This window comes from Erinaceus europaeus, chromosome 3 (genome assembly GCF_950295315.1).
Source record: "Erinaceus europaeus chromosome 3, mEriEur2.1, whole genome shotgun sequence".
NCBI classification, from domain to species: Eukaryota; Metazoa; Chordata; class Mammalia; order Eulipotyphla; family Erinaceidae; genus Erinaceus; species Erinaceus europaeus.
In genome coordinates, this window is record NC_080164.1 from 20,991,268 (window position 1) to 21,018,585 (window position 27,318).

Consider the following 27,318-nt stretch of genomic DNA (forward strand, 5'->3'; position numbering starts at 1 on the left):
CTTACGTCGGTCCTTGCACTTTGCGCCACGTGCGCTTAACCCGCTGTGCTACTGCCCGACTCCCCTGCTGAAGCTTTTTTAAATCTTTTGTCTTTAAAACATTCAAGTATGTATTTTTAACATGTGCACTCAGTCAGGTACACCACTACCTGACCCCAGCAAGTATGCGATTTTGTCTTACTGATTTTGCAGTATGTTATAATTCACACACAAAAGACTTTTCTTCAACTGTAACTGGGAGTCAGGTAAAGAAATATTAATAGAACATCACCACCCCTTTAGCAGTGCCTACTACCCCAGTCCTGCCTTCCTATTTGGTAAAAGGAGCCGCTGACCAACTTGTAGGGAAGCACGGTTATAAAGAAAAGCAAGAATATGGTCATGGAGTTGGAATGTCAAGCATGAGGGCCTGAGATTTCATCCCTGGTGTCATATGTGCCAGAGTGATACAGTCCTCCTCTTATGTATCTAAAGAAAGTGCAGTGAAATCTTGTATATCTTTTATACGTCTTTCATTTTAACTTAGTGATATATCTTGACGATTTCAATGAAAGTTAGTATTTTTTAATTACAAAATTGCCAGGAACTTAAATTAGTAGAACTAAAAATAGATGCATGCTTTCATATTCTCATTATCGCAGATTAAATTTTTTCTTGATTTATTATAGAAGCAAGAGTCATGGGAAACATTATGCTTTTGACTGAATTGATTGTAAATGAGAAGATTTATTTAGAGGACATGATAAAATTTACATCTGAGAAATCAGAATTTTAAACTATTTCTTTTTTTAAGTCACTTGTTTTCTCAAAGTTTATTATGATTTTTTAGTAATGATTTACAAAATTATAAGAAAATAGAAGTAAATTCCACACCATTCCCAACACAAGAATTCTGTGTCCCCATCTCTCTCCATTGGAAACTGCAATAGTTCTCCCAAGGTCACATATATGGGTCAAAATTTTTTTTCTTTTTCTTTTTTTTTTTTTTTATAAAAAGGAAACACTGACAAAACCATATGATAAGAAGGGTACAACTCCACACAATTCCCATCACCAGAACTCCATGTGCCATCCCCTCCCTTGAGAGCTTTCTTATTCTTTATCCCTCTGGGAGTATGGACCCAGGATCATTATGGGGTGCAGAAGGTGGAAGGTCTGGCTTCTGTAATTGCTTCCCACTGAACATGGGCATTGACAGGTTGATCCATACTCCCAGCCTGCCTCTCTTTCCCTAGTGAGGTGGAGTTCTGGAGAATCAGAACTCCAGGACACATTGGTGTGGTTGTCTGTCCAGGGAAGTCTGGTTGGCATCATGCTAGCATTTGGAATCTGGTGGCTGAAAAGAGAGTTAACATATAAAGCCAGACAAATTTTTGAGTAATTATGAACCTAAAGGCTGTAATAGTGCAGATGAAGACTTGGGGCAGGGGGTCTCCGTTTTGTAGATAGCTAGTAGGCATATTTTAGTTATATTCCAAAGGGCCTGTGGCTATACTAGTTTTTTTTTTTCCCAAGCGTCAAATCTGATATGCAGGTGGATCCAAGTTATTGTCTGGGGAGATGATGTCATGGTTGGAAAAAGGGCCAGAAAGCTGGATCAGGGAAGAGAGCGTTGTTGTGCGTGGCCCGCAGAGAAGAGAGAGAGGGGGCCCGGAGTGAAGAGGAAACACAAATCTTTATTTGCGCTGGCACCTCAGAGTTGGGTGCTAAACAGGCAGGTTGGGCCACGTGGAGGTAGCGAAAATGGCTGCCTCACGCAGTAACCTTTCCTGCGTCTGAACACAGGAGTGAAGCGCTGGCAAGAGAGCGAGGTGCGGAAGAAGAAGGGATTTTATTGGAGTAGCTTTCGTGAGAATGGGAAGGGGGAGGAGTAACCATAGCACTCCAGGATAGGATAATAACTCTCGTGAGAATGGGAGGGGGAAGGAGTAACCAAAGCACTCCAAATATCGCGGGAATATAGACAATGCCCTGAGTGCACAACATGGCTGAACAGGCACTCCGAGAATGTCCCAACTCTCACGGGAACTAGCAGTAGCCTGAGGGGACAACATGGCAGATGTGACTGCATCTGCACAATTTCCCAGCATCTCCCCCTTTCCTTTTTATCTAATGCCCAGGGCAACAGTGTGTAAAGTCTATGAACTCAGGGTCAGTCTATGAAAAAACAGCAACGTGAAGGGAAGGAAGCTGCTGTAAAATTGTCTAAAGTGTCCAAAGGGTATACCAGCAAGTCCGATAGAAGTCTCAGTCCAAAGTAGGCGACTAGGAGGAGAAATGGCAGGGGATGAAATGCTGCATGAGAAAGGTCAGCCTCTGGAATTCCTCTTTTCTGTAGATTGTGAGCTGGAACCGCCAAAACGTGACAGGCAAAGCAGAAGCAGGAAAGGCAGACAGACAGTAAAAAAGTTCTGTCCTTGGAGTCTGTGAATCAGGTTCTTCAGATTGCGTCAGGTGACATCTAGGGTTTCGGGGGTGTGTGCCACTGTAGTCGTGCCATCTAGTGGGTGATGTCAGGGTGTGCAGGGGTCCAGATGGAACCCAGACAGGTTTAGAATAATTATGTGGGAAAATGCATGCAGAACCTCTTCCCATGGTCAGTAGAGGGTCAGGCCCTTTCCAAATTTTATCAAGTGGGTCTTTCCATTTGACCTTAATAGATGGGAGAGTAGATGGTGTTTGCCAGTGAAGAATAATAGGAGGTAAGTCCGAGTTATTGTAAATATTAAAGAGATTTAACGTAGTTAAGGCTTTTGCTAGCTGGATATTGGGGGGTACATTCCTCCTTTATCTTTATTTAATTGAGCCTTAAGGGTATGATGGGCCCTCTCGACAATTCCTTGTCCCTGTGGATTATAGGGAATGCCTGCAGTATGAGTAATGTTCCAGAGGGAACAAAACTCTTTAAATTGTTTGCTGGTAAACGCAGGTCCATTGTCAGTTTTCAGTTGAAGAGGTAAGCCCATCACAGCAAAACAGGAGAGCATATGTCTTATAAGCTTTTTAGAGCTTTCTCCTGTCTGAGCTGTTGCCCACATAAATTTAGAAAAGGTATCAATTGAGACAAACACATATTTTTGTTTGCCAAAGTTTGTTATGTGGGTGACATCAATTTGCCAAATAGCATTAGCTTTTAAGCCTCGGGGGTTAACACCAAGAGTCTGAATAGCAGGTTTTTTAATGAGACTTGCACAGGAAGAGCATGTAGCTAGGATATGTTTTAACTGTGGTAAAGGAACATCAGGAAATCGAGCTTGAAGGCCTTTAAGATTAACATGGGTTAGAGAATGGAAATCAGCAGGATCAGAGACAGAGACTAGGAGAGCTCCTGTGGAGGCAAGACGGTCAGCTGCAGCATTCCCTTCAGACAGGGAACCAGGAAGAGGGCTGTGAGAACGAAGGTGCTGAATATATAGTGGTTGGGTTTGAGAAGAGAGCATAGAGGCGATTTGAATCAAAAGAGGGGAAAGTGGGTTGTCATCAATTTTCACATAGGAACGAGCAAGCCATGGAAGTAAGTTAACAGTATACAGACTGTCAGAAAAAAGGTTCAAGTATTCTGGTACAGCTTTTAATGCAAGGAAAACAGCATAAAGTTCTTTGTACTGAGGGGAATTCTCAGGAAGCTCAGTAAAGAGAAGTTTAAGGGGTTGTTTGTCCGGGTAATATATGAGGGCAGCAGCTCCCTTTTTTCCACCATCAGTGAAGACTGTAGGAGCAGAAGGAATGGGATCTCGAGAGAAAAGTTTAGGTGCTAGTAGAAGCAAAAGACATAAAGAAGCTATCTATTTATTGGAAGGAAAATGGTTATCTCTTTGTCCTGGAAACCCCACGAAGCTTATGGCAGAGCGGGAATGATGACGAATGAGCCACTCTGTATCTGTGAGAGAAAAGGGCAGAATAATTAAATCCGGTTCTTTCCCTTAGACCTGCACAGACCTATTTCTCCCTTGGCGAACCATGAATGCTAATGCATCTATCTCAGTGAGGAGTCTTAGAGCTCTGCCTACTGGCGTGTGAAGCCACTTGAGAACCCCATGGTTCTGCCACAATGCCCCTACTACTGTGGGGGTGGAGTTAAAGATTAGAAGGTTTACCGGAGAGGAGGGGGAAAATCGAACAAGGTGCGTGTCCTGGAGGGCATGTCGGGAGTTAACCTATGTTTTGAGGAGGGCTGTTTGTTTCCTTTCAACAGGTCAAACAGTGGTTGGAGGCAGCTTGTAGGCAGATAGAGATACTGCCTAAGCCAATTTAAATTTCCTAGAAAACTTTGTAAAGAAGCAAGAGTAAGGTTAGAAGGAAAGGTGACATTAGGTTTTAAGGGACGAATTTGCATTAAATCTCTGAACCTAAAAAAGATATTGGAGGAATTAGCTGTATCTTCTCAGGAGCCACATTAAGGCTGCTTTTCTTTAATGCAGGAATGAGAAAATCACATAAGGCATAGAGATCTGTATCTGATTTTCCCCATATTAATACGTTATCCATGTAATGAAAAACATTAAGGCCCTTATGGATATATGGAAAAAGGGCAGATTTAACAGCCTCTTGACAAACTCTAGGACTATTGGCCATGCCCTGTGGCAGCACCACCCATTCAAATCTGTCAGCAGGACTGGTGTTATTAATAGAAGGAACAGAGAAGGCAAAATGTTTACAATCTTGCGGATGCAAGGGAATAGAGAAAAAACAATCTTGTATATCAATAGCTATGATTGGAATTCCCGTGGGAATTGCAGAAGCAAGAGGCAAACCCCTTTGGGGGGAGCCCCAGACCTGCATGGTTTTATTTACCACACGGAGATCTTGAAGGAGGCGCCATTTTCCCGAGCGCTTTTTAATCACAAAGATAGGAGTATTCCATGAGCTTTGAGAATGACAAATGTGTCCCAAGGACAACTGCTCTCGGACGAGCTCTTTTAAAATTTCTAGTTTATCCGTAGGTAAAGGCCACTGTTCCACCCAGACAGGCTCATTAGAAAGCCAGCTTAAGCGGGGTGTTTGGCTACGAACAGTCGCATTTAGTATTGGGGGTGCTGATTAGATCTGGTCTCGCGGGAGCGGGTGTTACGCTCTGCAGAGGCATCTGTGGATATCCTAACATCAAGACATTCTAGAAGATCCCTGACCAATAGGTTGGTGCTAATATCAGCTACCAATGGCTGGAAGTGTCCAGTAGAACCTTCCGGGTTTTCCCACATGAGCGAATCTCGTGTGAGAAAGGATTGGGTCACCCCTCCAACGCCATGTATACGAGGTCCCGGGAGGAGTTCCCCATTTTGGGGAACCTCTGCTTGCCTTAAAATCGTCTTTTCTGCCCCCGTGTCAATCAAAAATTTAAAAGGAATATTTTCAATCTTTACTGTTATAGTAGGGTGACCACATTCTAAAACAGGGGTGGTCCACAAAATCTCAGGACCCGAATTTGTACCATTCAGGGATGTGCCATCTTTATGAAATTTCGACCAACAATCTCTCTTCCAGTGAAACCCTTTACAGCATCTGGGACACACCGTACGTGACTTCTGGCTCCCTAACTGAAAGTGGGGTTGCCCTGACTGGAGGCGTGGTAGCTCTAACTGGAGGCGGGGTTGCCCTGACTGGAGGCGTGGTAGCTCTAACTGGAGGTGGAGTTGCCCTGACTGGAGGCGTGGTCGCAGCTTATCAGGACATTGGTTACGCCAATGTTCTTGGTGAACGCACTGAAAGCAGGCCTCGTTTTGATTACGTGGGGTAACTGCATAAACCTGTGTCATAGTGGGTGCCCCATAATTGCCTGATGTAAGTTCCTGTGTCGCTAAAATCCAGTTATCTTGGTGTAGGTGTTTAAGACTAAGGCATGCCTGATGGAATTGTGGTATCATGCCATCCCAGACAATAGAACGCAGGAGGAAAGAGAGGATTTCAGGATTATAAACCTTTCTCTCTAAGGTTTGCCTCACCCTTGAGATGAAATATGATAAGGTTTTATCAGTGTTTTGGCAAAGAGAGTTAATAGGGACTGAGGAATCTACATTGGTTGGGGTCACCCTTTCCCATGCTTGTGTTGTGCAGATGTGTACCTGTTCAAAATAACCAGTTGGAAACTTAGCTTCTGCCTGCTGAGTTCCAGATTCAAACGCTCCTGCTCCAAACAAAGCATCAAAATTCCATTCTACCTGTTTATTACTATTTTTCTGCAATTGTCTAGAGCATTCATCATGGAAGCATGCCTTCCATTGTAGGTAGAGGGGGTCTGGGAGTACAACACAAGCCAGGTATTTCCAGTCCTGGGGGGTGTTAAGGTGCTGGTAAAAACTCCTTAAAATGGACTTGGTCCATGGAGCATGAAAACCGTCCTCCTTCACGGCTTGTCTAAGTTCCCTGAGTCCTTTGGAGGAGTATGGATGCCACACCTGAGGATTTTGTCTAGTTGGGGCCACATTTACCGGGAAGGTGTGGATTTGGTTCAGTGACACTGGGGAGAGATCTACGGAAGTGGAAGGTGCTGTAGTGGCAGGGAAAACTGAACACTTATCTGCGGGGATGGAGCTCTTGGGGTGGACTGCACATGGTTTAAAGTCTTTAAATGCTGAAAAGATATCCTTTAACTCTCGTATCTCAGCCACAAGGTCTCTTAATGATGATGTATCAGCAGGTGCCGGGGTCAGAGAACCAGAAGCCTCAGAGGAAGCAGGGGGCGGGGCCAGAGAAGCGGAAGCCTCAGGAGAAGCTGGACCCGGGGCAGCAGGGGGCGGGGCCAGAGAAACGGAAGCCTCAGGAGAAGCTGAACCCGGGGCAGCAGGGGGCAGGGTCAAAGGAGGAGCTTCCGAACCCGTGTACGTGTCTGTGGGAATGGAATTTTTGGGTCTAGCCACTGATCGCTTAGGGCGTCTAAGTCTTAAGCACATGTGCTTTAGCTCTCATGTCTCAGCCTCAAGGTCGCTTATCCTCATGGCAGACCACGTTGTATATATCTTGTAAGTGGCAATTATAGCTATGAGAACCCACAGTGTAGCGAAAATTAAAGTTTCTCTGAGAGTGAGAACCTGTTCTGGTAGAGAAGGAAATAATGTCTGCGACACCTCCTCATAAAACGAAAAAAATCCCATTGTGAGGGGAAACGCAGGGCCACAGAGTCAGGCGGCTGCCACTTACCTGTGTCTGGGCGGCTTTTCTGGACCTCAGGCTGGGCATGAGTGCGGGACACATCGGGCGCCAGATGTTGTTGTTCGCGGTCCGTGGAGAAGAGAGAGAGGGGGTCCGGAGCGAAGAGGAAACACAAATCTTTATTTGTGCTGGCACCTCAGAGTTGGGTGCTAGAGAGGCAGGTTGGGCCATGTGGAGGTAGCTAAAATGGCCGCCCCACGCAGTAACCTTTCCTGCGTGTGAACACCGGAGTGAAGTGCTGGCAAGAGAGCGAGGTGCGGAAGAAGAAGGGCTTTTATAGGAGCGGCGAGAATGTATAAATATCGCACACTAACTGATTGCGCCACTGAAGCTCTGTGCCCATTTTTTTGGTACTGCTTTCACTTCCTTCCTTTCTTTTTTTTCCTTTTTTCTTTTTAAATTTTTTATTTATAAAAGGAAACATTGACAAAACCATAGGATAAGAGGGGTATAACTTCGCACAATTCTCACCACCAGGCCTCTGTATCCCATCCCCTCCTGTGGTAGCTTTCCTACTCTTTAACCCTCTGGGAGTATGGACCCAAGGTCCTTGTGAGATGCAGGTGGTGGAAGGTCTGGCTTCTGAAGACGGGCATTGACAGGTTGATCCATACTCCCAGCCTGTCTCTCTCTTTCCCTAGTGGGGAAGGGCTCTGGGGAAGCGGAGCTCCAAGGCACATTGGTGGGGTTGTCTGTCCAGGGAAGTCTGGTTGCATCCTGCTAGCATCTGGAATCTGGTGGTTGAAAAGAGAGTTAACATACAAAGCCAAGCAAATTGTTGAACAATCATAGACCTAAAGGTCTAAGTCACACCTACACCTATACTACTTCCCATCTTCTCTGAGATAAACATAATAGTGCCTGACTTCCTCTGGTGTTTTCCAGACTTGCTTTTTTTTCAGTGATGGTATAAAAACAAAGATTACTGGTGACAAATACTTCAGGTCTCTGTGGTACTGGGTTCAGAGCCAGATCTCTGGTCATCTTCCCATTCTAACATTTCCCCATCTGGGGGTATAGACCAAAATTTCTTATGGGGTACAGAAGGTGGGAGTTCTGGCTTCTTTAATTGCTTCTCTGCTGGACATGCATGTTATCAGGTTGATCCATAATCCCAACCTTTAACTGTATTTCTTCTTTTTTCAGAAAATATTTATTTATTCCCTTTTATTGCCCTTGTTGTTTTATTGTTGTAGTTATTATTGTTCTTGATGTCATCATTGTTGGATAGGACAGAGGGAAATGAAGAGAGGAGGGGAAGACAGAGAGGGGGAGAGAAAGATAGACACCTGCAGACCTGCTTCACCGATTGTGAAGCAACTCCCCTGCAGGTGGGGAGCTGGGGGCTTGAACCGGGATCCTTAAGCCGGTCCTTGCTATTTGCACCATGTGCGTTGCAACCTGCTGCACTAGCGCCCGACTCCCTAACTGTTATTCTTAAATTGTTTTTCCCCTAGGCAATGCTAGAGACCATGTTTGGTGTAAAAGTGATTATAACAGGTGATGCCTTTGTTCCTGGAGAAAGAAGTGTCATTATCATGAACCATCGGACAAGAATGGACTGGCTGTTCCTGTGGAATTGTCTGATGAGATACAGCTACCTCAGATTGGAGAAGATTTGCCTCAAAGCCAGTCTCAAAATTGTCCCTGGATTTGGTAGGTTATTTGCTAATTACTTTGAGTTGTATGTGTTATCCTCACCCTCTACATAATAACTTGAAGTCCACTTAGGTCTCTTGTAACACCTTGTTTTCGTTCCTGATTTTACATAAAATACACTGTCAGAACATTCAATAAAGTATTATACTAATAAGTTTGAAAATATACAGGAAATCAACAAATTACAGAAAAATACAGCTTCAAAACCTGGCAATTATAAAATAGGAAAATTAAAAGTTATTTACAATGAAGTGATTGAATCCACTACTGAAACTGTTAACAAAAGTTTCTGGAGGGCAGTGCCAACTGATTTTCCTTGTCCTTAAAAAAAAAAATCAACTCAATAAAACAGAGGTAACAGAATCACATACCATCTGTCTATTGAGCATGAGTAGAAGACAAAACCATAACCTTTTTATTACCTTAAATAGAGAAGTATATTTCCAAATAGTTCCCTTCTGTCTTAGCATTGCAAAATGATGGGTACTAAGAATTAAAGGGACATGAACAGCTTAGAAGCAGCACCAAAAATCAAAAGAAAGAAACATATGCGCGCGCGCGCACACACACACACACACACACACACACACACACACACACACACACACACAGAGTCTAATGTCAGTACTAAATGTCAAAATTGAGTGGGTCTGCATGGATTGGAATGATTCTGGTCTGCAGTGTTAAACCACCCTTGCAGTCTAGGACTATGTCCCTGAGATATTATTGCATATTGCTATAGTGAGTTTAATAGTTTTAAAGATAATCATATTTGTGTTCATGAGAGATTTTTGTTTTGACCTCTGGTGATATATTGGGTTGTTGGAAAAGTTATGATGTAGTTTCCTATACAAAACTATGTCTTGACAACTCAATTATTTATCTGGTTGGTGTCATGGAAAGAGATAGGGTTTCCTCCGTGTATGTTTTCTTTTTTTTTTTTTAATATTTATTCCCTTTTGTTGCCCTTGTTTTGTTGTTGTAGTTACTGTTGTTGTTGTCATTGATGTTGTTGTTGGATAGGACAGAGAGAAATGGAGAGAGGCGAGGAAGACAGAGAGACAGAGAGAAAGATTAGACCTGCAGACCTGCTTCACTGCTTGTGAAGCGACTCCCCTGAAGGTGTGGAGCGGGGGGTTTGAACAGGGATCCTTATGCCTGTCCTTGTGCTTTGTGCCCCTCATATGTTTTCTAGAGTTGTATATAACTGATATTTCTTTATTTAATGATTGAAGGAATTCAGTACTGAAACCTCTCTGAACCTAGAGCTTTCTTAATTAGGCTTTCTAGAGTTCTTTAAATGATATAGAGCTTTTCTTTTTTTTTTTTTTGTAATATGTCTTTTAAAGAAATTACCTTATTTAAGGTTGTCAAACTAAAACTAAAATGTCAAGATATCAATGTAGTGCTGTCACTTCTTTCATTTCTCACTTTTTTTTTCTTGATCGAATGCCTTGAGTTTTTGCCAGTTTTCTTGATTTCTGCTTCCCCTACTAAAGAATCAGTGTTCAGTTTCACTGATATCCTTTTACTGTCTCCCCCTTCTCCAACACACACACACACACTCTCTCTCTCTCTCTCTTTCCCTATTTAGGACTGTGTATTTCCCACAGTACTTTTTTGCTGTGGTTAATGCGGGGCTAGCTTCGCAAGCAGGAGACAGAAGACCAGGGACTCATGGCTGAGCTGTACAGAGTATCTCTTCATTCATGCAGAACACAACACAATCTAAGCCAACCTAAGCTAAACTAAACTAAACTTAAAACTTACAATACTGTCCTTATATATACTTGCCAAGTAGGGTGTAAACAGGATGTGATGTAGAGAGGGTGGATCAAAAAGAGATTGGTGAAAATCAGGGTGTGACAAGGAGAGGGGGCGGAGCAGGCGAGAATTCTACCATGGAACCACCAATGCCCTGGAGGGAGGGTGGTGCTTAGTTAACAGTGGTTTATGTAAATAGACCGCAGCTTTGAGTGGGATCAAACCAATGCCATGCAGGCATGCCAGTGCTTAGTTAACAGTGGTTATGTAAATAGAATACAGTGTTAAGCAGGGGGGATTAAACCAAATGAAACAGAAGGGGGTTTTAGAAGCAGAATTAGAAGCATACCAACAGGTTAACATTTATCCCAAGGCTAAAAGCCTTGGACAGAGGAACATACTTTTCTTTCCTCTTTAGGCAGCACAAGCTGCCACCAGATGGGTCTGCTTTTGCTCACTTCTCAGTACCTTGTTCTTTTCTTTTTGTAATTGAATTATCAGTGGTTTATAACTTTATATAAGTTTCAGGTGTATAATAATATAATAATAATATTTATATATAATGATTATAATTCTGCATATATACACAGGCCACATCATGATCATCACCAGAAGTCTAGTTCCACCATGTGTTTCTTTTGTCTGGATTCTGTACTTACTTTTTGTAGAGGTGATTTGTCCAGTTGGGTCTTTGCTCACTTTACAGGGAAATGGAAACTGCCTAAGGACCTTCTCTTTAAGGATTCATCAGCAACTATTAAGAAATGGGTTCTCAAAGCATAGGGTTTTACAACTGATACAGAATTTAAAGCATATTTAGTTGCAAAAGTAAATCTCACTGTGAAACAAGAATCATCTTTTTTGACTCTTTTCTTTTAAGGCACTTATCAAATCCTAGTACTTTTTCTTGCGATGCCAAAGTGTGCTTATTTCCTGTCGTGTCCTTAGTGACTCCAGTTAACAGCAGAGCCCTTGGTTTTGTGGGTCCCCTACCGTTTTTCTTGCTCAATCATCCTCATCAGCACTTTCCCCTTCTTCCTCTGGGCAGTGTTTGGATGGTCTTTGAGCATTGGATGTGTGGTCCTTCTTGTCTGTTCTGAAAGCCTTGTTGGATCATATGTTGCCAAAGGAATAATGCTCCATTCACCTCAAAACCTTGAGCTCTTTTCAGCTGGTAGGACCACACCTGTTCTTCCTCTACAGGTCTCACTCACTACCTCTCAACATCACCGGATTCAGCCTGCAGTTTCTGCAACAGTGAAAGGGCCATGAAAGTAGTACTGCTTTATTGGATGACTGTGAAGATTACATGCCAGTAGAGTGCTGTTTGCCACTGCCTGCTTTTCCTACACACTTTTTTTTTTTTTTTTTTGCGGACAAAGCGCTTTATTGAGGGCCAGGCAGAGGGGCTGCGGGCGGAGCCGCGTCCTGGTACCGCACAGCCGCCTTTCCTACACTTCTGTTGAAACATCCAGCTTCCTACCTCTTTCCTTACAGGGATCTACATTAGATCTCTGGTTTTAGAGTGTCTTATAAGCCCATGTCCTCTTCCTCTAACCACCTAGTCTTGTTCCTCCTACTGGGCACTGGCAAACCATTTTTCCTACCAGCCTTGGTTTCCTATTTTAAATATTTCATTCTTTTTTTTTCTTTTTTATTTAAGAAAGGATTAATTAACAAAACCATAGGGTAGGAGGGGTACAATTCCACACAATTCCTACCACCCAATCTTCATATCCCACCCCCTCCCCTGACAGCTTTCCCATTCTCTATCCCTCTGGGAGCATGGACCCAGGGTCATTGTGGGTTGCAGAAGGTAGAAGGTCTGGCTTCTGTAATTGCTTCCCCACTGAACATGGGCGTTGACTGGTCGGTCCATACTCCCAGTCTGCCTCTCTCTTTCCCTAGTAGGGTGGGTCTCTGGGAAAGCAGAGCTCCAGGACACATTGGTGGGGTCTTCAGTCTAGGGAAGCCTGGCCGGCATCCTGATGACATCTGGAACCTGGTGACTGAAAACAGAGTTAACATACGAAGCCAAACATATTGTTGAGCAATCATGGACCCAAAGCTTGGAATAGTGGAGAGGAAGTGTTAGGGGGGTACTCACTGCAAACTCTAGTGTACTTCTGCTTTCAGGTATATATTTTGCAGTAGTTTACGGATACATGTGAACATATGCTCTCTCTCACAGAAACTGGTGTATATCTAGGTTTTGGGACTTTGTTAGAAAGTGAAAAAAAAAAAGGGAGGGAGAAAGACACCTACAACAATGCCTTACCACATTCAGAGATGTCCCCCGGAAGGTGAGGATTGGGGGCTCGAACCTGGGTCCTGGCACATTGTAACATGTGTGCTCAACCAGGTGGGCCACTGCCCAGCCCCTTCAATTTCTCTCTGTTCTATCAAAGAGGGATTACCAATTAAGTAAAATAAAATTTTAAAGGTTACTATTAAAAATAAATAATGCAGAGGGTAGATAGCATAATGGTTATGCAAACACACTCTCATGCCTGAGCCTCCAAAGTCCCAGGTTCAATTCCCCCCACCACCATAAGCCAGAGCTGGTTAAAAAAAAAAAAAGTGATGTCGTTTTCGACGGGTTATGTTGTTTTTGCCGGGCTGGCTTCACGGGCGGGTAACAGACGACCAGGGACTCATGGTTGAGCTGTAGGCAGTATCTCTTTATTCATGCAGGACGCAGCACAATCTAAGACGAGCTAAGTTAAACTCAAAGTACAGTACTCTAAAACTCACAATGCTGTCTTTATATATACTTGCCAAGTAGGGTGAAAACAGGATGTGACATAGAGAGGGTGGAGAGAAAAGTGACTGGTGAAAATCAGAGTGTGACAAAGAGGGGGCAGATTAGGCGAGAATCCTATCACTGAACCACAAATGCCCTGGAGGGAGGGTGGAACTTGTTAACAGTGGTTATGTAAATAGAATGAAGTGGTTATGTAAATAGAATAGTGTTAAGCAGGGGGGATTTAAACCAAATGAAGCAGAAGGGGTCTCATGCATACCAACAAAGTGATCCACCTGAGATGGAATTAGAGTATACTATGAAAGGAAAGGTCTCACCTGAGTAATGAAGCTGAAGGGTTGTCATTCCACACATGAAGTCTCTGGACACAGTCTAAAGTGAAGCATGTTGAGGTGGCAATCGTTGTGTTGGTTAGGTTGTGATTGGCAGATGCAATATTATTTTATATGGATTGGGAGAGGCATACGGGAAAGTGGGCCCTATCCAATGGTTCCAGGACTGGGGGAAGTAGAGGCTCTATAGTGGAGATGTGAGGTTCCTGCTGTCTTAGGGTTCAAAAAGACAATCGATAGTTAATGTATCATCACATTATTTGGTAATTGAGTTAACTTTGAAAAGTCCTTTTGTTAGGGTTTGCTATACAGTACCCAGTATCTTGTATATAGCTGTGCTATTAGTTGCTTCTAAATATTTCATTCTTAATTTAAGCTTTTCCACTTGCTCATTTGCAAGCTCCTTACGAAGTTATCTGATACACTGTATGCTCTTCAATATTTGAGGATTTAAGATTTTATGAAAGTTTTCTGTAGTGGTTTTTAGAAATTATAGTGAACAAGTTCAACATAAACTGAGCAAGGCAAAAGTATAACCAACAAAATACAGCATGTTCCCAAGTGAGTATACTGCAGCTAGCATTGGCATGAGGGAACGAGAGGACTGAGGTTGTGCACGTCACAGTGGTCAGCACCCCTGCTGCAGGTGGTACTGGGCCGGTGGCTGATAATTTACATAACTCTAGGGGATATATAGTGTTGCTATTTATAATTATTTCCAAGTACATATATTTGGGATGCTGGAAAAATCATGATGTATTTTTCTATGCAAAAATATGTCACTTTTCCAACAGCCCAATAATTATCCAAACCATTTATAGTTTGTTTGCAAATTACTTAAGGAAAAACATTTTCTTTTTGTAATGCCAAGTTGAAGAATGGTTGAGAGTTCAGAATTCAAAAGTTCTTGAAGTATAAAAGTAAAAATAGACTTATGTAACAGGCTAGGGAAATAATACTAAAAATGTTTAAATTCCCCAAGGGAAAGAGCTTGGTAGAATCAGTGGAGAGGAAAAAACTGTTATGAGTCTAAGTCAAGTTTTAATGAATTTGGTTAATTGAATTGTTTGGAGTATGCCAATGTTGGGTTTTTGGAAATCCGTGGCATAGTTTTCTATGCTTTTCTTTCTTTTTAAAAATTATTTATTTTTATTATTGGGTAGAGACAGAAATTGAGAGGGGAAGAGGAGATAGAGAAGGAAAGAGACAGAGAGACACCTGCAGTGAGCTTCCCTTTGCTGGTGGGGACTAGGGGACTTAACCTGGGTCCTTGCATGCTGCAATGTAACGCGTGCGCTTAATCAGGTGTGCCACCACCTGGCCCCTTTTTCTGTGTTTTTCTATGCAAAATTGCTTCATGACTTTTTTGACAACCTAATATGTATGAAATTAGATTTTAAGAAAACGTCCTTTAGTTGGATTTTATGTCATGTACACATAGGTTTTTATTTTTAGCTAACCTTGTCATCACTTAATCACAGTGAATGTGATAAAATATGAAATGTGTGGGTGTCATAAAATGGTTCGTTTGCCAGGTGATTTCATCTCAGGAAATGTATGCTTGCCTTTTGTGCCCACCAGCTCATGGCTTCTTGGCTTCTCTTGGTCATTAGTTAATCATCCTTGAGTGGTAGAGGAATTTGAAGCTCTCATAGAACTTGAAAAGATTAAATATTAAAGACAGTGATTTTGAAGCTGACTAAATTACCTGCTAAATTAAAACTTCCCTGACACTGCCTTACTACTTCAGATTAAGTGGCCATACAATTCTGCAACTCTTAACTATCCCAAATCTATCAGTCATGGCAGCTTGGAAAGTCACAAATTCTGGAATTTGTTCACTAGCTTGTTCAGAATGAGAGTGGGGAGAAGTCAGAGGAAACAGCGTGGCTTCAGCAGCTTGCTCCCCTCCAAGCTCAGTTTGCTGGCACCACACAAGAGACTGAGTGGGTGTCAGACACCCCTGTGTAGGCCGCATAGAGGGAATACTGAAGCTGGGCTGGAGGCTGCTCATGGCTTCAGCCTCCAAGTCTAGCCTGCCTGCCAAAATGCTAAAATTTGGGATCACATTTGATTCACTGAAATGTCTGGAATTTTATTTTAAATGCCTTTGGTGTTTTGTAAGTATTTTCATTTGATGATCATTTATGAAAATCATTCAGTTACAACCTGTGTGTACACCTTGCCAGCTCACCACCAGGAGACACTCACACGTGTGAAAATGCCACCGTCTGCTGAAAGGAAAAGTCACCCACTTGATGTGGTTCAATTTTCAGTTTTAACTGTATTTCATTCCATCCTGACAAGTATCAGCAGTGTACGAATTTATGTAAATCAAAGACATCATTATTCACAGTTTTAAGAATTAGGAAATTTATAGACATCACCCTGTTTTCACTCTGTGAAGGACAAAAAAGGACAAAACATAAATATTCTCAAAAGTAAATATTTGAGAAATTTTTAGTTTACAGCACCAAACGTTATCTTCTGTGAGAAGGAACATTCTCCCTCTTTCTTAAATGGACTTTTACTAACACTGGAGCCATCTTTAGACCATAAATGGCTACACCCAGTTTAGTGGGCTCTTAGTTTTGAAATTCAACAAAACCCCCTGCTGTTCATTCTGAAAGAACGAGTCTGATATATTTATAAATTAGAGAATTCTTTGGAGAGAAACAGCTTCAGGAATACTTTACACCCGTCAATCTCTGGTGCAAATAATTCTGTTGCCTGCATTAAATTTGCCTCATCACCCAAGCCAACAACTGCTGGGGTCTTCTTGGAAAGAATTGTTGCTGTGTGCATATTGAAGCTCTTGAGGTCCTTTTTCCTCAGGACCTTCTAGTCAAGGAATCCAGGCTACTTTCAGAACTAAACCTCCCTGATCTCATTCTGAATAACATTGTGAACAAATTCCATTGGCTTGGGTAGCTCTCTGCAATCTTTCTTGAGTTTCCTCTTTGGAGGGGAGTGGCTGGTGAAGGTCTGTGTTCCCACTTTCCCACTGTGGGGCATTATCTGAGAGCACCTCATGCTGGAGCACACCTCATGTGCTCTCATGTGCTTATCTGCGAGCACCTCATGCTGGAGAGCACCTCATGTGCTCTCATGTGCTTATCTGCGAGCACCTCATGCTGGAGAGCACCTCATGTGCTCTCATGTGCTTATCTGCGAGCACCTCATGCTGGAGCGCACCTCATGTGCTCTCATGTGCTTATCTGAGAGCACCTCATGCTGGAGAGCACCTCATGTGCTCTCATGTGCTTATCTGCGAGCACCTCATGCTGGAGAGCACCTCATGTGCTCTCATGTGCTTATCTGAGAGCACCTCATGCTGGAGAGCACCTCATGTGCTCTCATGTGCTTATCTGCGAGCACCTCATGCTGGAGCGCACCTCATGTGCTCTCATGTGCTTATCTGCGAGCACCTCATGCTGGAGAGCACCTCATGTGCTCTCATGTGCTTATCTGCGAGCACCTCATGCTGGAGCGCACCTCATGTGCTCTCATGTGCTTATCTGAGAGCACCTCATGCTGGAGAGCACCTCATGTGCTCTCATGTGCTTATCTGCGAGCACCTCATGCTGGAGCGCACCTCATGTGCTCTCATGTGCTTATCTGAGAGCACCTCATGCTGGAGAGCACCTCATGTGCTCTCATGTGCTTATCTGCGAGCACCTCATGCTGGAGAGCACCTCATGTGCTCTCATGTGCTTATCTGCGAGCACCTCATGCTGGAGCGCACCTCATGTGCTCTCATGTGCTTATCTGAGAGCACCTCATGCTGGAGAGCACCTCATGTGCTCTCATGTGCTTATCTGAGAGCACCTCATGCTGGAGAGCACCTCATGTGCTCTCATGTGCTTATCTGCGAGCACCTCATGCTGGAGAGCACCTCATGTGCTCTCATGTGCTTATCTGAGAGCACCTCATGCTGGAGCGCACCTCATGTGCTCTCATGTGCTTATCTGCGAGCACCTCATGCTGGAGAGCACCTCATGTGCTCTCATGTGCTTATCTGCGAGCACCTCATGCTGGAGCGCACCTCATGTGCTCTCATGTGCTTATCTGAGAGCACCTCATGCTGGAGCGCACCTCATGTGCTCTCATGTGCTTATCTGCGAGCACCTCATGCTGGAGAGCACCTCATGTGCTCTCATGTGCTTATCTGCGAGCACCTCATGCTGGAGAGCACCTCATGTGCTCTCATGTGCTTATCTGCGAGCACCTCATGCTGGAGCTGAGGGTGGTGGGAAAGAAGAGAGGCCCTAGTGTCTGAGCCAGTCTTGAGGCCAGGCTTCATCTTATGTGGGAAACAGACCATTTATTTGACTGTTAGGCTAAAACTACCCCTAGTGTTAATGGCCACCATTCCCCCACTTCTGCACGCTATAAAAGAGAAGTAGCCAATGATGGACTTATTAACTCAGCAGATCTTTTAAATGCTTATTATGAATCAAGATTTTTAAATAAAATATCATAGGGAACATATTAGACATTTTAGTTCTGTTGCTGTAAGGTACATCTTTGAGTTTTCAGATTCACATCACAAATTAATTATATCTTGGCAAGTCTTGTACTAGTTGAAAAATAATGCTTGTTGATTTTGTTATTTTCAGTTCCTTTGCTGAGTCTTGATGCTCTTTTCCCAGTTCCCTCAGCGGGGAAAAAACCCATTCAGAACAAAGGCTCAGTTCTGCTGAATTAACATGCCAGGCAATATGCTTGGATTATACCACACCTCTCCTCTTTCATAGAGATCTAAATAGTTTCCTTCCTTCCTGCCTGCTTGCTTGCTTGCTTGCTTGCTTTCTTTCTTTCTTTCTTTCTCTCTCTCTTTCTTTCTTTCTTCTTTTTTTGTGTGGGAGTGGGGTGGGGGTAATACCAAGACGTAAGTAACCGAAAGGAAGTCGTTGTGTTGGATATGTGATCTGACTTCTTTGCTCTACTGTGGAGCAGTGTGACACTTTCTTTGGCTGGGCAGAACCGCTTTGGGCTTGAAGGTTATACAATCAGTCACTGACTGAAGTTAATGCAATTGGTCACTTCAATTGAATAGGCCTTTGAGGTGGCCCTGCCTAATCTCTCAGTCAGACTTGCCTTGCTTCAGGCTGTTAAGACATCCTAAATGTAGGTGCTGAAGCATATTTTGACTCTAGGCCTTTAGATCTGCAGAAAATTAAGAAGTTCCTTTGCCTAAGTTAATAAAAATAGTTTAAATATATAAAAGGAACACTTATAGTGAAAAGTATTGAAATAATGATGGGATTTAGAATTTTCTGACTGCTTTAATTTTTTTTTAAATATCTATTTTTTAATAGAGACAGAGAAATTAAGTGGGAGGCGGCTAGAGATACAGGTCTGCAGCACAGCTTCGTTGCTTGTATAGCTCCCCTCTTGCAAGTGGGGGCCAAGGACTTGAAACCCAGTTTCTTGAGCATGGTACGTACGATGTACACCAACTCCCTACTCCCACTTGCTTTGCTTTTAGCAGAGATGCAGAAATCTTGCAGTGATAAATTTGAACCAGTTCAGGAAAGGGCACTTTCTGCTAATGGTAGCAAGATAGAAATGGCCCCAGTTTGTTTTTGTATCCAGTTGTCCCTTCCCTTGTGGCTAAGTTAGGAATCTCTGCATTGTGATGGCATTTTCCAAGAATGAGGCACTGCTTCAGTACTGGCGAAAGGAATTAGCTGTGCGTTTATTATGTTCATTACTAGACGTGTTAAATAGCCCATGTCACTTTCTTCCCTTTGTTTATTCTTTACTATTTCTTAATATCTTCCTTAAGCTTGGGGTCATATTTGTTATAACTTTGTGTAATAAATACCAGTCAGGAATGTCTTATGTAGCTAAACATTTAAAAAGTTTCTCAAAGTTAGCAACAAAGCCCACAATGTAGCTTAGACATGTTGTTACCTATAATTTTCAGCTAATGCAAGCAAGAAAGAGGTAGCAAGTGAATCCCAAAGATTTCATTCTGTGACTTTAGAATACTAAGTGGCCATCATTCGTGTATTTTTGGTCAAATACAAGATAGCACCAACAAGTAATTTTCTTAAATATCTTTTCATATGGAATGATTTCAAATTTATAGAAACATGGTAACAACAGTACAGCAAATTTCCCTGTTTCTTCAGTCTAACGCTCTCCCAACTGAGCTATTTCGGTGGGCAATTTCCCCGTTTCTTTACCCAGCCTTAATAGCTCACGTAGCCTCAAAACAGGAGCTACACATGGGGTGCAGAACTGTTAACTGCAGACTTTATTCAGGTTTCACTGCTATTTTTTTTTTTTTTTTTTTTTACCAGAACACTGCTCAGCTCTGACTGATGGTGGTGCTGGGGATTGAACCAGAGACCTCAGAGTCTCAGGCATGAGAGCCTATGCATAACCATTATGCTAGCTTTCCTGCCTTTCACTATTGTTTTCACTTATGCCCTTTTTTGGTCTCAGGAATCAAGGGACCCACATAGGTTTTAGTCACTATGGTCTCCTTAGTTGGCCTCTGTGCTGTGGCCATCTGTCCTCATTTAGGTGCTATTCAGTGGTACTGGCTGAAATTTGTGGTTTGTTTGATGTTTTCTCATGAGAGAGTTGTGGATTTGACACCTATAGAGTGGAAGTGCCCTTCTCATACACGTGGGAGGGTCAGGGTAGCACTGCCCCTGTAATTGTAAGCACCTGGTGAAGGTGGTGTCTGTCAGGTCTCCCCACCACAGAGTGCTGCTTTCTCCTTTTCTTCCATATCTTCTCTACCCAGAACAGTCCATGGTCAAGAGCTGCAGGGAATTAAACTGTAACTTAATCTCCACTTACAATTCTATACAGATTTGTCCCTTCTCATTCATTCTGTCACTTGATAATAAATATTGACAAATTTAAACTGGAGTGATACTCTTTGGATTAAAACTCAGTAATATTGTGATTTGTTTTATTGTGGACATTTTTCTGCTTTTGATCATTGAAAGCTTTTTCATTTTTTTTTTTAACTATTGAATTGTTAGAAAGGTCATGACACATTTTGCAACGAACAGCATTAGTTCATTTTTGAAAGTGCTAGAGTCATCTGCATCTATGTCATTGCTGTCATTTGACAGTTCTAACTTCATTTAAAAAATTGAGTGATTTGGTTGAACTTACAGCAGGTTGAAAATGGAAGACCAAACCATGCATTTTTTCCATATTTCAGTTTTACTTCCGTAAAGAGAAGAATGTGAGTCAAGCATGTGAAATGTTGCTTAATGTTTATAGTGACAGTGCTCTACAAAAACATGAGTGCCAACATGGTTCACAAAATTCCATGCTAATGATTTTGATCTCAGCAATGCTTCTTGGTCAGGGAGGCCCACCAAGATGGATGATGCTAGAATAAAGGCACTGATGGAGTCAAGCCCACATTAGAAGTCACAAGAGATTGCAGAAACATGGAACATCCATCATTCAGGTGCTGGGATATGAAAGCAAGTTTGGTGTTTGGGTTCCTCAGGAACTCAAAGAAGTTCATTTTGGGGGCCAGGTGATGGCGCACCTGGTTAAGCACACACACTCAGTGCACAAAGACAGGTTCCAGCCCTTGGTCCCCACCTGCAGGGGGAAGCTTCCTAAGTGGAGAGGCAGGACTGCCGCTGTTTCTCGGTCTCTTTTCTTCTCGTTCTGTCCCCCTTCCTTCTCAATTTCTCTTTGTCTCTATCTAATAATAAGTAAATAAAATTTTTAAAAAGTTCATTTACAGTGAATCAATTCTTTGCTGCAACCATTTTTGCCACATAACTAATTGAACTTAAGGCAGTTTTGCCGTGGAAGATAAAATAATTGGTGGACAGATTTCAGTACTCTCATTTTTATATGGTATAAATCTTAACCCTCATCGTGGCCTCCATACAAAGTAAAATAAATGTGTTCATCTTAAGATAGTGACTTATAAGTATATCAACTTGTTAGAAAATGTAGTTATAAAGCTTACTGGAAGTTGGAAATAACTGAGTTGTCGAGCCAGGTTGAGATTTTTTTAATGCTTTTTTTGTTTGTTTTATTTTGCTTTCTTTATTGCACAGGGACAGCCAGAAATTGAGATGGGGGGGAGAGAGAGACTGACTTACAGCACTGTTCCACCACTTGCGAAGCTAACCCCCTGTAAGTGGGGGCTGGGTGCTTGAAGCTGGGTCCTTGCAATTTGTAACATAAGTGCTCACCCAGCCCCCACCAGGTTGCTTCTTTTGCTAGCAAATGATAACATACCATTTTTAAAAAATCCTTTCATTAGCATTCTCTTCCGCTCCTCCGTCAAGCTCGAGGTAACCATAGTAAGGCACATGTGGAAGAGGCTGCCAGTAGTTAGTTCTCAGCAGTTAGTTCTCTGCCAGAGTACTCATTAGCAATTCTTTGGCTCATCTGAACATGACAGCTTGTTCACTAATGCTATCTTTACCAAAGTCATCACACAATGATAGAAATAGGAGGCAACGTATCCTTCCAATGAGAACTGGTTCTGGAATTCCTGATAAGTTTGTGTCCACATACATATTCCTGACACAGGAGGCATATTCCTGACCGAGTTCTGCAGCCTGTGTGAAAGTTTCCATAGTTGTTGTTTGGTCTTGGTAAATTGTTCCATAGCCCTTGATGGATGTTCCGAATTTCAGTAGGAAATATGGGTTCAGCTCAATGGCCTTTAACGCCCTTGACCTTTTCTGCCTGCAATGTACAATGTTTCTGAATAAGAATCCAGCTTTTGAGGCAAATCATCATCATCTGTCAGCTTGATAAAGCCTTCAGTAATGTCACCAAGTGGAGGAAGCTTGCAACCGAACTGTCACAACCAGTTATTTTATCTTTCATAGAAAAATTAGTTATGTGACAGAACGCTCACAGGACAAATGCTTACTGCAAAGAATATTAATGGTGACTCTGCTGGATGCAATGGGGTCACTGCAGGAAGAGTCACAAATTAATTGCCTGTCCCTTCTCAATGGTTTTTAATTTATTTATTTCACGGCGGGGGGATGGTGAGGGAGAGTGAAAGAGAAGTCAGAACTTTGCTCTGGTATAAGCAGTGCCAAGTGTTGAACTCTGGGGTGTCACATACACAAACCATGTGCTTGGGCTGCTGAGCCATCTCTCTCTGCCCCTTGCATGTCAAAAGCACAAATCTTTATGGACTTTTACCATCCCACTCGAAGCATGTAGAGATAGCACTTAATACACGGGGTCAGAGTTGATGGAACTCACTAACTGGGTATCATTTAGCACCGTGACAAAAGTGGACTTCCTTGGCATGTGGGGGTTGTGTGTGTGTGTGTGTGTGTGTGTGTGTGTGTGTGTGTGTGTGTGTGTGTGTGTGTGAGAGAGAGATAGAGAGAGAGAGAGAGAGACTGGGGTCTCATACATATAAGATCCCACTGCTCCATCACCCATGGAGTGTTTCCTGCTGTTACTCCGTGGGGCTAGGGCTTGAACCTGGGCACACTTCTAGGTGAGTAGTCTCCAGACCTCTGAGAGCAGTTGGATTCGGAGAAACAGAACTGCCTGTGAATTTCTGGATTGCTTTGTATAACTTGTGTAGTGCATAATTTCTCCACTCAGTACGCAGCAGTCTGCTCGTGATATTTGGGAGAGGAGCATGTGTAAAATGTGCATCTGTCCACATCACTCGTTCTCATTTAGTAGAAGCCTATGATGTAGCGTTAGCTGCATCCGCACCCCACATTTCAGGACCAAGAAAATGTTGACAGTTCTGTCTGTTTTTTCCATGTTGTGTTCTGCTCTGGGGTTGCATTCATTGCGTCTTACATAGTGATTAATTAGTGAATATGTGGAAACTATGATGAATTACTCTCTCTTTACTCTCTGAAGTTCAGTTTTTAAATGCAAGATGGTAATGTAGATATTTTTATGAGGCCCCCAACAGTACTCATGTGCACTTAAAATGAAGGATGTAACAAAGCATGAGAAAGAATGAATGTGAATATATATTCAGGTAAACTTCTTTGTTTTTTGCTGTAAAACTTGATAAAAGAATGTAAGGAAAAACTGATACTGGGATGGCTTTGGGCAACAGTATACTTGGGCTGTGCCCCTCTGCTTTTGAGAGGCAATGCTTCTTCTTCTTCTAGCGTTTGCCCTTCTTCCATAGCCAGTCAACATCAGGTTGAGCCTGATGTAAAGTTTCGAGGCCTCCTTTGAATCTGGAGAGGTGGCAGTCGTTGACTATGTGGGTCATAGTCTGTCTGGAGCCGCAGAGGCAGTTCGGATCGTCTCTGGCTCCCCAGCGATGGAACATAGCGGCGCACCGGCCATGGCCTGTTCGATAGCGATTGAGGAGGGCCCAATCATAACGTGCTAGGTCAAAGCCGGGTTGACGCTTGCAGGGGTCTGTGATGAGGTGTTTGTTCTTTACCTCAGCTGACTGCCAACTCTGTTTCCAAGAGACTGGAACAGAGAAGTTCAGTGTAGGCGTAGGGGACCAGATTGGGTGACGAGACGTCAAGCGTTGGACAGGGTGGGCGTAGATATCCGTGTATATTGGCAGGTGTGGTCGAGCGGAGACGTGGGAAATGAACTTAGATGATGCCGCATCCCGACGAATATCTGGCGGGGCGATGTTGCTAAGAACTGGCAGCCATGGAACCGGGGTGGAATGGATGGTTCCAGAAATTATCCTCATGGAGGAATATAATTTGGAATCGACCAAGTGGACATGGGGGCTACGGAACCATACTGGGGCACAGTATTCTGCAGTGGATTAGCATAATGCCAGAGATGATGATCACAGTGTGGAAGCGCTCGCACCCCATGAGGAGCTGGCCAGTCTTGCAATGATGTTATTCCTCGCGCCCACCTTTGCTGATAAGTAAGGTTTACATAGGAAATGGTAATGCTTACAGAGTATCTTTATAAACCTGCCAGACTCCAGGCCTTTGTCAAAGAAGATCAGGTCACAGGCTAAATGTGCTCCACTAGAAAAATATGAAAAAGACAAGTTGCATGGGCAAGTTTTAAATGGCATTATCAATTGTACTGCCATTATTTTTAAAAATTTTCTATCACCAGGGGCTTGGTGCCTACATGTTTCCACCACCTGGTGGCCATTTTTTGTTTGTTCATTTGTTTGTTTGTTTTGAGGCTGAGCAACAGGAAGATAGAGACAGAGACACCTGGAGCACTGCTCCACTGCTTGTGACACTTCCTCCTTTGCAAGTTGGGGCTGGGGGCTTGAACTTGGGTCTTTGTTCATGATTAACATGTGCATTCCATTGAGTGTACCACCATTTGGCCCCTAGATATTGTTTTAAACATAAATAAAATATGTACTGATTACAGTGAAATGGGGGGGGGGGATCAAATCCAAAATATTAGTGATCTATGGACCGGACTGTGAGATGACAAAAGCCTTTATGCAAAAACCATGTATATGTCCAGAGGGGAGGTCCAAAAGACAATTTTAATTGCTTCTCTTAATTTAATTCATTTTAGTTCCCTTGCCAGAATTTCTGAAATATAGCAGGATGTTGGCAAGGTTTTATGGAATAGCCCCTAGATCGTGCTGCTGCTCCCTCCCACCTGGAATGAAGAAGTACATCTTAACCTGGCAGCTTTCTTCAGTCCGGAGCATCCTTTCACACAGAAGCCGATTATGCAGAATCACCATTTGAGGCAAATGGACAGCTTCCAATAACTACTAGCAGATCTGTCCTCTCGGGAATAGGTCATTCTTGAAGAGGAATTTAAACTCTAACACTCTTAGATGGGTATCAGAGACATGCTACACAGAGCTTGTTTAGTGCAGTGGTTTAAAACAAACCACCTTTGTAGACAGACTTCCTGTGTTTGAAAGCTGGCTTTCCCACTTACTAGTTCTTTGAGTTTCACTTTGCCTCAGTTTCCTCACCCATAAAAGAGGGAAAAATAACTTTGTCTAGTTAATTCTAGTTGAGAATTAATAGAAAGTGCTCAGTAATACAGGGCACATAACCAACCGTTCAGTAAACATTCTTACTATAATAAGAACTCTTTGTATCAGTCACAGCTTATATTTTAGTTATTTGTCCATAAAAAGGATCAGTTGCAGAGTTCAAAAATAAAGGTAAAAAAATGACAGGATAAATGCAGCTAGTAGAAGAGACACAGCTGAAGGTCAAATCAATGAGTTGGGTGATCAAACCAAAGGACTTTGCTTACTGTGATGCCAGAAGCTGCTAAGTATGGCAGTAAAAATCCAGACAGAAAATCTGAGACAATGAAGAGAAGAATAAACATATATTCTAAAATAAGGAAAGAACTTTTAAAGACATTTAGAAGGGCATACTAAATACTAGTGTGTGAAAAAGTTCCAAGTCTGCATGCTCTAGTTTCTCGTCAGATCATATAAGTCTTTGCCTTTTACCAAACCTAGACTCATATTGGCTAATTTCACAAAACCATGGCTAAAGAGAAAAATAACTAAATTTTCCAAAGAGATAAAAATTAGGTTATATTTACAAAATCAGATAGATATCAAACTCCTTACTACCTTTATCAGATGACAGAAGAATAGAAAAATAGCATTTAAATTCTGAGGAGAAAATGGTTTGGATTCTCAAGTCCAGTTTTCAGCCAAACTAGCCTCTAAAATTGAGAACCAGTGGATGCATTCCAAGAGTGCAAAGACTTAGAATATTTTTGGAAGTTATTTCTTAAGAGAATAAGCATAAGGATATAAAACACAAGAAATAACGATAAGTAGCACACAAACTTAGAATCAAGTCCAAATAATTAAAGATATCTCGTGACATGTAAGCAGGGTATTTGTAAAAACTAATAGTTTGGGGGAAGCATTTCCATGCCTTAAACCTTGGTTCTATAAAAGAAAAAAAAGGGGGGGGGTTGATTTGACTGTTTTCTCTACATGAATTATTTACCCTAAAAAACAGTGCTGGTTTTAAAGTCTATCATGAAATGGTTATTATGATGTTGAGAAATGTACTCAGTAATATGTGAAGACTGGCAGTGAAACTGAGTATCAGTGCTTATTGATTGATTTCAGGCTGGGCCATGCAGGCTGCTGCCTACATCTTCATTCACAGGAAGTGGAAGGATGACAAGAGCCACTTTGAAGACATGATCGACTATTTTTGTGATATCCACGAACCTCTTCAGCTCCTCATATTCCCGGAAGGGACTGATCTCACAGGTAAGGCAACTTGGGTTTGATCACAGAATTTTGAAACACAAAGGGAATTAAAAACGAGCTAGTCGGAGAGTCGGGTGGTAGCGCAGCGGGTTAAGTGCACATGGCGCGAAGTGCAAGGACTGCCGTAAGGATCCCAGTTTGAGCCCCTGGCTCTCCACCTGCAGGGGTGTCACTTCACAGGCAGTGAAATGGGCCTGCAGGTGTCTATCTTTCTCTCCCTCTCTTTGTCTTCCCCTCCTCTCTCGATTTCTTTCTGTCCTGTCTAACAACAACAACAACAATAACTATAGCAGTAATAAAAAACAAGGGCAACAAAAGGGAAATATATATATATAAACAAACAACAACAACAAAAAACGAGCTAGTCTAACCATCTCTTTGCTCAGATGTAGTAAATGACTCAGCAGATGAATGGTTTGGCTCGGAGGTCATTCAGTTCATCCATCAGCAGCACGTCAGAACCTGAACTACAGCTTCTC

The 27,318-nt window shown here is 42.6% G+C and overlaps 1 protein-coding gene across 3 annotated transcripts in view; it reads left to right on the forward strand.

The window, feature by feature from the left end:
• Positions 1 to 27,318, forward strand: part of LCLAT1 (lysocardiolipin acyltransferase 1) — a 157,505-nt gene that overhangs the window by 68,782 nt on the left and 61,405 nt on the right. For all 3 annotated transcript variants that reach the window (XM_060186816.1, XM_060186817.1, XM_007523889.3), the window contains 2 exons: positions 8,607 to 8,805; positions 26,693 to 26,839. In XM_060186816.1, coding sequence (XP_060042799.1) covers positions 8,607 to 8,805; positions 26,693 to 26,839 — 346 coding nt within the window. The remainder of the gene's footprint in view (positions 1 to 8,606; positions 8,806 to 26,692; positions 26,840 to 27,318) is intronic.